Here is a 10,022-nt window from a genome sequence, read left to right on the forward strand (position 1 = left end):
CGAGTATAAAAGTTGTCTGGTATGACCTGCTTAAGATGGCTATTGTTAAATGATGCTAGCAGTATTTTTGCTTGCCGTTGTCCTACAAAAGAACAGAACTAAATCAGTTCCGTAACTTCATGACTTTCTTCACCTGTGCTACGTTTGCACTGTGTTTTAGCATTTCTGTTATTAGCACTTGAAGCCCGATAGCTACAGTTACACAGAGTCACTTGGAAGCTACAAGTGGGAACTTTTTACAAAAATTACTTCCTGCCATATTTGATGAAACCGTCATCTATAGACAGTGGTACATGAGACGGATAATCAGTGAAAAAAAAAATCGCCTCGTAGTGCTTCTGATGACATTTGCTAGAATCCATTGTGACTGAGTGAAACAACCAATCAGAGCTGAGGAGTCACTAATGCAGTGGTGGATCATGTCAATCTCTGCTCAGACTAGGCAACACTGATCAAATATCAATCAAGATTCTGTCACTGAATTGCCTTTTTCTCGCATCAAATGTTTTCAGAAACATATTTTAGTGTACTGTTCAGCTGTAAAATGAGAGTTTGCTGCAGCCGGTGAGCGATGCTTCATTTTGGCTTGACTGTTTTTAACATGGCAGCCGGGTCACAAACGTTTTCATTTTACAGCTAAATATTACACATCTTTTTTTTTTTTTTTTTTTTTACTATATTTGTAGATATGTTAGTTTTAGTCTTTTGTATTAATGACAGAGCATTATTGACATATTAATATTTGTTCATTGTTTTCTTATTGACCATAATGACATGCAGGTCTCCGTTTAACCTTTACCCTACAAATGCCACCAGCGTGACGAGGCACTTGGCATCTATTCTGCGCTGAGCGCTCCACAAGTGCCAAGAGTTGAAAAATATTCAACTTTAGGTACAACACTGCACTTGTCACTGTCACTTTTACTCAGCCGTTAAATCACGGCGGAGGAGGGACAAATACCACGAAGGCTGACCGTCATATCTTACATGTACAAGTGCTAACCAACAACCTACACAGATCAGCTGGTCCATCCTATCTCTCCGCATGCCTTCCCTTCTTCCAGAGCAAGTGCTCCATCATATGCTGACATTTTTATTTCCACGAATATTTGGTATAGCAACCAGCTGTAACTAAAGCGTCTCAGCTGAAAAAATGCTGCGCCTCCAAAGTGCTCTCAAGTGCTTGTAGCAGGGCGTTTCCTGAGGAGCACCTGCTGTTTTCAGCTGGGAAAAAAACGCTTTGGTGGACACCAGGCTTTACAACCCCAATATAATGTATCAGTCATTATAATTTATTGTACCTAGGCCTTTATTATGTGTTGATAAATTCTTGTGCAAGTGAAGACTGTCAAAAGACTGCTCAGTTCAACCAACTCAACCTGGACAGCTCCTAAATAGAGAAATGCCCTTTAGAGAGATTCCGTGTACCCATACTGGGTTACAACTTGGCTGCCGTCTTTGCCCATAAACCAAAACGACAAAATGGCTACGAAATTCTCTTTCCATCCCGCCTCCCTCCGCTCTCGCTGGCTGATGTATGGAGCTGTGGTGTTGATTGTGCCATATAAAACCTACAGGCCACCTGTGCTGGCAGGACAGACAGAGGGCCTGTTGTCGCTAAAGCCCGGGCCAGTGTAGGCTTAGCGTGGGCATGTCGGGAAAGCTGTAATAGTTGCTTTGCTGGATTGCAGCACACAGACTTTTAACAGCACTAGTACACACTAATGAAGATGAGAAGGAGGGGCCTGTTATGGAGAACTCAGGAAACAAACAGAAACATGCAGGGAAGAAAATGGGCAGTCATCCTGAGGCATGCTGCTGCTGCTGTCTGCTGTGAACAGACAACTGAAGGATTTCTATCAATACTGTGAAAACTGCAATGTCAGCTCAACTGTGCTGTAACCAACTGTAGCGACTCTGCTATGAAATCTGAAACATGCTACTGAGAGTTGTACAGAAACGACAGACTGACTGATTGATTGATTGATTTCCCACAGTGCCATGCAATATTGTGTAATGTGGATGTGTGCATTGATTGTTTTTCACCGCAGTGACAAGCCGTCACACCCCTGCGATTACACACCTAACTGCCAGTTGTAGGTGCTCTTAATTAAAGGAATACGTCACCGACAAAATGACCATTTGTATATCAATTCCTCATCCCGTGTTATGCTGAATTTGTTAAGAAGTCTTTGTTTTTCTTGCATGCCTCTGTGGTGAACGAAGAATCCACAAACAGAGAAAACTCTTAATTTAAGTAACGTTTAACAACAGCAAAACTATATCAAAACATCAGGTTAAAAACTCTCGCACAACTTATGCGGAAGTGTTTTATTAGTAAAGTTTAAGCAAAAATGCGTGTGTTTTGAAGTACTGAGCATACGACTGGATAAATGAGACTTGGATTATACTGCACGAGTTGTGTGACAGTTTGTAAACAGATGTTTTGATTAGGACTGCCCCCGACTAGGAATTTTCCTAGTCAACCAATAATCGTCATTTAGGGCCATTAGTCAACTAGTCGCCATCATGTTTACGATATCAATTCAATTATCAAATTATATATATTGGGCGGGGCAACACAATGGTTTCAGTTTAAGGTCTGAGAAAGAATAATATAAGTAACATTGTCAACACTGTGCTACATTACAGAGAAACACAAAACCATAATGAACCTTCATTAATATAGGTCTATATTTTATCGACAAGTGCACATCACACACTGAGTGAGCCGCCTGTTAATGATGCTGTTGGCAAAGCAGTAATGATTGTGCTCAGGGGCTAATGGGCATGTAGCTGCTTACATGTTTCAGATGATACGTCATGTTTGTAGTTGACCAATGAAGATGAGTTTACATATCACCTTTGGTTCATCCTTCACCTTCTCAAAATAATCCCACACTTTGGATTTCCTGCCCGACATGTTATTAACTAGCCTGTGTAATAACCGCAGGCACCAGCCCTGTAAAGTTACATGACTCCTGTCTGACTGCTGAGCACGGCCACTTCCTGTGTCTGTCCTTTCAAATTAAATTCCCACATGATCCAGTCATAAAGGTTTTGATTTATTTTGACAAGGTGCAGCTCCTAATAGAGTTTATGTTTGTTTGTTTTTTGTTTTTTTCTGTGTCTAAGCACCCAATGAAATCTTGCTGACTCATGAGACTCATGACCTTTCTGGTCAACTAACGTTTGGTCAACTATTAGCCCTAGTTTTGATACAGGTTTGTTGTTTTACACAGCCCCCATTTACTCCAATTGATCGAGAACTTCCTATTTTTTTGGATTCTTTGTTCACTGCGGAAGCATACGAGAAAAACAAAGTTTTCTTCATGAATTCATCCTAACACTGGGTGAGTAACTGATATGCAAACAATCATTTTGTGGGTGAAGTATACCTTTAATCAGCTCCACACACAGCATGCGGCAGTCACAAGTACCTTTCCTTTGGAATTAAACACTTTAAAAATTAACTTTTAAAACTTTTAGCCACCTCATACATGATGAATTCCACAATTGGCGTCTTATTAATATGGTATTACCGTGAGACTGTTCCAGTTATAAGTGTGCCCAAACTAGTCCACCAGGAAAGACCTTCTAGGCCCAATGTGAAACAGCGACAGGACTGAACAAGTGTAGCCACTCTGACTTCATTATATTAACAGAGATTTCCACAGACATACATATGCCATTTATTTATACAGACAATGATTTTGGTAAGTTCATCTATAAACTTTTGTGCTGCTTACATATCAACTCTGACTCACAAGATTGGCCACAAGACAGCAAATGACAAGTCACTGTATTCAGAGTGACAAATGAAACCAGAGAGGCAAAAAAAACTGTACGCTGAGGCTGCTGAGGAGGCTTCTGTGATTGTAAACCATGTTGTCAGTTGATCAGGTTTAGCCTGTCGGCTATACAGCGCCTGTCAACCCCCCAAAACAAACACCTGCTGGAGGACACGTGCACTGTATGTGTGCAGTTTTGGGACATTGTTCTCACAACATACCTGCAAAATAATGATGCAACAGAAAAGGCAACAACAGGTGGAGCTGAAAATCTACTGTATCACTGTATTGCCCTTTTTACACTCTCCCCCCGGTGTGTGTGTGTGTCACCAAAAGGGTAAGTTAATTTCTACCAGGGACAGCTGTGCCTGTTGACATTTAATAGGAGATCAGAGAGCTCTCCATATGTGCCTCTGTGTGCATGTAGGTTCCCACCTGGCACCAGATCTCATTGAAGAAGTGCGAGATCAAACTGCTATTGAAGTGATTAAGGAACTCCTGTTCTACCTTGAGGAAAAGCTCTCTTTATTCCTGCGCAGAAGAAAAAGTGACTTCCCCGTCAGTTTGACAAAACCCTCTGAGCTGCTTAAACTGAATGGCAGCCGGAGAAAGCCACTGACAGTCCTTTTAGTGAACGTCTACATGAGAACAGGCTGTAGATGTAATCTGGTTAAGTAAACTGAGATGACAGATATCAAGGTTTGGGAAAAGCTTGTGAGAAGTCTTTGTGTTGTCGAAAGGTCGAGTCTTAAAATAAAATGCAGCACTTAGAAAGACAAACTGATACATGACGGACAGTTTGAGCGTGTGCATTTGTATTCCGGCCTGTGTATGATACAGTATGTACCCTAGCGTTAGACTAACACCACTTTGCCTTTGCTGTCCTTATAAAGACACAGCCCGATTTTACAATACAGGTTGATTACATCGTTTGTTTGCAGACGGGATCAACACTACACTTGCTGTTGTGAGAAACTATTTGAATATGTCAACTTGAGCTTTGGCAATCTGCGACAGGCATTTTAAATTATTTCTTGGCATTCCATAGATTAAACGAGACATTGATTAATAAAGTAAATTAATTACAGATTGATTGATATTAACCGACAGTCCCACTTTAAACAGAGTGTTCCTGATTTAAGAGCCCTGACACACAAAGCTAACAGTGGGTTTTCGGTCAATGTTGGGTAGGGCCGTAACGGTACATGTATTTGTGTCGAACTGTTCGGTACGCGACTTTCGGTTCGGCACGACCCTGTACCGAATTATTGGGCGCAGGATATTATTTTATTTTATTCTGTTTTATTTTAATTCTGTTTTTGCGAGCCGAACCATTTAAAATATCTAGTTCTCTGACGGACATAATTGAGTGATGGACCGAGTCCCGTAAATCTTCGCTTTCACTTTGTGCAGTACATTCTGGCATTTTGACAACATGGCAAGTGAGCCTGACGAACCTGAAGACCCCCTGCAAACCTTAAGTCCTCCGTTTGGGAACACTTTGGTTTCAGGGTAAAATACGAAGATGGAAATAAACAAGTGGACAAGACAAAAGCAGTGTGCCGACACTGCAGAACAGCGGTCGGGTATGTACTTGGAAACACATCTAACATGCTAACGCATCTAAAGCGACACCACCCGAGTTTGAACGTTAACCGGCACGACTAGAAAAAGCAATCTGGTGCAAACTACGATATCGTCGTCGTTTAAAAACAAAGAGCATTTCCCTGACCATCGCGCTAAAGAAATAACCAACGCCATTGGAGCTGAGTAAAATTGTTTAAGCTGCACTTTAGATATAAGCATGTTTTGTTTACTGCACTTTAACAGAGTGGGAAAGCTAAGTAAGTTCCTAGTAAAACTGAATCTGAGCAGGCTTTAAAGCTGACCAGCTGCACTATACTTTTTATTTTAATTGAGTAAAATTGTTTAAGCAGAAATTCAAACAATGTGTTAAAAAAACAGCAGGATTTTATTTTTCACTTTTATATTTCTATTTTGCATTCAAACAATGTGAAAAAGCAGAATTATATATACATTTGTTTCATTCAAAAAATGTGTGAAAAGAGTTAACTGCTTTGGTGGTATGTTTTAATAAGGTTACCAATAAGTAAAAGATATTTAATAGTTGTCTATTTTTTTCATTACTGTACCGGAAAAAAAAACGAACCGTGACTTGTGTACCGAGGTACGTACCGAAACGTGATTTTTGTGTACCGTTACACCCCTAATGTTGGGTCATTGGTTAGAGTCTGCTGCCCTAGTGTGTCCCATATAGTTGGCACTAGTCGGCCCTTGTCAGATGTTTATCGGCCGATCTGGTACGTTCAGTCGAAATCATTCTGACTGGCAGTTCAGCTCACTGCACAATAAGAGACAGGACGTGAGGACAGAAAACAAAATGCTAAAGATAGAGACAAAGTTGACATATTAGGTAAAATTATTTTTCCAGCAAATGAGCTCTTTAGCAGAAACATTTCGTAATTGTTTACGCCATATGGATCGCTGTCTAAAATCACACAGTGAGGCAGCATGATGCTGCTGCTGTTTGGTTCTGTTTAAAAATGCAAAGGAGGAACACAGAAGTGACTTCATGGCGGCCCTATAGCGTGATCTCTGGGCATACAGAACCTTTTAATCTAAATTTTGCCAACCTGAACAGAAAGTCCTAAAAGTGTTTGAAAACTACAGTTTAGTGGCTGATGAAGATGAAAATATTGTGTGGTCACAAGCTCCAAAACAGATGATAAGTGGAGACTGTTTTGTCAGCTACTTTTGAGGGTTTTAGTACATTCCATTTTGGCAGCGTTCTTGTATGGCTTATGTTTAGACAACGTTTGAGAACTTTTGTAGGAAAAAATAAGTAATAGATTTCTCAAGCTGTCAAGAAAGAAAGGAATTTTGGCACTACTTCATGGAAAATGTTCAAACTTATTTTGTCCAGTTAATAAACACAACAAACACTGAATACTCACTGTTGAATTTTTGATCTAAAAACTGGCTCAGCCTTCAGATAAAAGTGTTGAGCCTGCCTCTTAGTTGGTATTTTTACACCAGAATTGAGCCAGCCTGACATAAACTAGCTGTAGATTGAAAGAGAAAGTGGCTGAAAGAAGATGGATGGTTGGATATATTCACAGCTCACATCTGGAAGCCTTTAGGCCCAGATCCCTCCAATTTCCTCCACTGAGGTTTCCTACTCACATAAAAAGCAACTAAATACGTAGCAAGCTAACTGGCTACAGTAGAGCCTTGCCCAGCTTACAGTACAGGCTCACACTGCTGTAACAACTCACACACACACAAAAAGCACTGTTATGTAACCAGCTCCAATCAATCCACATGATTAGGTTACACTGACATGTTGATCCACAGTGTTGTCATCCTTTAGCACAGGCTGCCTATCTGTGCACGCTTCTATGTGTGTGTGATTTTCAGCACACAGTATATGTGTGTGTGACCAACAATCGATCATGAGTGTTTCTTCACCACTGCCTCAGCTGTCCACATGTTTACCAAAGACACAGAGGGACACTGTCTCAGGGTTCTCAGGGAAACGAAAAGACAAGAGAAATACAGATAGAGAGAGCAGCTCTTATGTCCGGATCCCCTATTTGGCACTGCTAAGAATCCACTGATACCCAACACATACCAGCAGTGCAGGAGCACGTACGCTTTCTATGAAAGTACTGAGGTTACTTTTGTAAAGTATTAACAGACTCAGACTAATGGGACTAGACACAAAACAACACACATGATATCCAATTGTGTGTATTAGCTGAGTAGATAGAAATACATTACAGGCACTTTTCTGAATTACTGTCATCCAAAGCTACACTGGTAAGTCTTACTTTATCAATGTATGTATGTGTAATGATCATTTTTCCCTTCTATAATAAAGCTCAGGAGATGATCTGACAATAGTTAAAATAAAAACACTGGCTGTTGAATTACAAATTACATGTAATGACAAACTTAATATATTGTGAAATGCTTAGGGCAGGGTTCAAACTCTGCACTTCTATTTAAAGAGGAATATCATCAAGGCCTGTGGCTTGTGTAAACACTGCTATTCAGCAATTTTCCCATAGAAACACCATAACACCGCGACGTGTCTCCTGCTTTCAGCTGAGCAATCTTTCTGCCAAAGCTCGTTTAAAAACTTAATATTTTTCTTGGGACTGTAAAAAAACAATATATAAACGTACTAGAAATAAAATGTAAGGTGTCATGGGTGATCAGAACACTCTGCTGAAAAATTCGGCATACTTAGTTTACCAAGCTGATTTTTGTTTTAACAGTAATGTCAACTTAAGGGAGTGATGTGCACCACAAGCTACCGCGCCCATCATGGAGTAGTTTGTTGTGAAAAGCTTGTGTAAGTATAGGCAGAGTCGCTTTAAATGGTTGAGGTTTTTCTATTATGAAAGCCTTTCAGGTAGTGTTTAATATGCTGCATGCCACAGTGATGACATCAACAGTGGTGTAATACAACTATTGCGACACTAATCAAAGGGAACAATTATTTAGTTTTAAGGTTGGTCTTGTGTCCTCTCCCTTAATCGACCCGTCAGGGTACAACCAGTCCTCGGACTGTAACTTTGTTAGTATTCAACATCGAGCCCACACTGTAACACTCACAACTCAATTTATGAAAAGTCTCACGTGCCGTTAGGTATGATTTCATACCTAACAATACGGGACTAGTCCTGTTCACTCCTACACCGGAGTACCCTAAAGCGGCCCTTTTTCTTGTCCACTCGAGTCAAAAACAAGCCTAAATAATACCTGAGGACCAAAGCGGCTAACAACAGGATATATGAATGTAGTTTGGTGGCGAACTCACCCTCCAAAAGCCTGGAAATCAGCGAGTCGACGTCCAACTCCCCCTCCGCCATTTCTGTAGCAGTCAGCTCTGCCCGCCGCAGTCTGGAGCAGGCAGGGCAGGCACCGCCTCACTGCACTGAAACGCACCGCCAACCTCCTCCCACTCACAGGCCTCCCGTTTAGGACTATTATGCTGCGTTCAATGTCCTCGGATACTCCATTTTCCATCACAGAAACGGGAAGAGTGGGAAGCTAATAAGCCCTAACCGTGTTTTTCACGTTATACCGTACATTTTATTTGCAAAAATCCCCATTCAGGGTTTATTTAGCAGGTTTTTCTAGGGCTTTCAACTCAACTACACCTCACAGTCTTCTTCAGTGGACTGAGTTTGCTCAAGCTCAAACAGTACTGTTTCCAAAATCAAAAATTAACTTTCAAATGTCAAGTGTTTCAGATTCTGGAATATATATTTTACTCTCAATTCCTTTCAGAAATCAATCAGCTCACTCTTGTAACATTTCGGAGACAAGTATACATATCATTTGCTTTAACTTTTATTTTCAACTGTAACAACTGCAACATTAACATGTTAAATAAATGGTACACAAACAGTAACCCCACTATCATGACTAGGATCAGTGGGTACAGAAAAAAAAACAGATGAATCACAGTTCATCAGGCCCAAAGGACTTTCCCAGCATGCACCCAGCATTTGAAACTCACAAACAGACCTACCTGCATGACAGCACCCAAAGGACCCCAGTACAAAGAGGGGGACAACACTGACACTCAGTACAAAAATGTCAATGGACATTTCCCACCTTCTTAACTGCATTTTGTTCCTGTTTTCTCAACTTGTTCGGTGATTTCCGACAGTTCCTGAAAGCATCATATAGCCAGGGCCTTTGCAACAGGTTACTGTTAAATTTCAATAAAATAACAAACAAATCACAATTTAGCAATATGTACTTAATAAACTCAGTCGAAAACTTTTGCAGCAACTTGATATCTGTGCCTCTTTAATTTCTGTTCACGTGCACTAAAAGAATAAAAGGATCAGATTAGATATTCATAAGACAGTTTTATTGACAAAGAAGTAAACTTAAAATGAAGAAACTTGTGGGGATGCTTAAAAAGAGACATATAAAGTCTGGTCACTAAATATTATCAGGAATCAAAAGCACAGTGCTGTTAAAGAGTTGATGCCGATTTATTCACTTACAGCGCCATCTTCTTGTTAGAATATGAATTGTCTGAGTGTAAAACTACATTTTTAATGACTACTTTGTGATTTAAAAACAGCCGATTTCTATAATCTGCAGTTGTACAAATAAAGTAAAGAACAAATACTAATCAATAGAAAGAGGTTTAAGCACTACATGTGTGTTGGCGCTACTTTCCCA

At 40.3% G+C, this 10,022-nt stretch overlaps 1 protein-coding gene across 1 annotated transcript in view; it reads right to left on the reverse strand.

Annotated features, from left to right (window-relative positions):
- Positions 1–8,782, reverse strand: part of LOC117246188 (serine/threonine-protein phosphatase PP1-beta catalytic subunit) — a 28,052-nt gene extending 19,270 nt beyond the window's left edge. The window contains exon 1 of the mRNA XM_033609962.2: positions 8,638–8,782. Within this exon, the coding sequence (XP_033465853.1) occupies positions 8,638–8,689 (52 nt within the window). The 5' untranslated portion in view covers positions 8,690–8,782. The remainder of the gene's footprint in view (positions 1–8,637) is intronic.
- Between the last annotated feature and the right edge of the window lie 1,240 nt (positions 8,783–10,022).

This window comes from Epinephelus lanceolatus, chromosome 22 (assembly GCF_041903045.1).
Source record: "Epinephelus lanceolatus isolate andai-2023 chromosome 22, ASM4190304v1, whole genome shotgun sequence".
In the NCBI taxonomy this organism is placed as follows: domain Eukaryota; kingdom Metazoa; phylum Chordata; class Actinopteri; order Perciformes; family Serranidae; genus Epinephelus; species Epinephelus lanceolatus.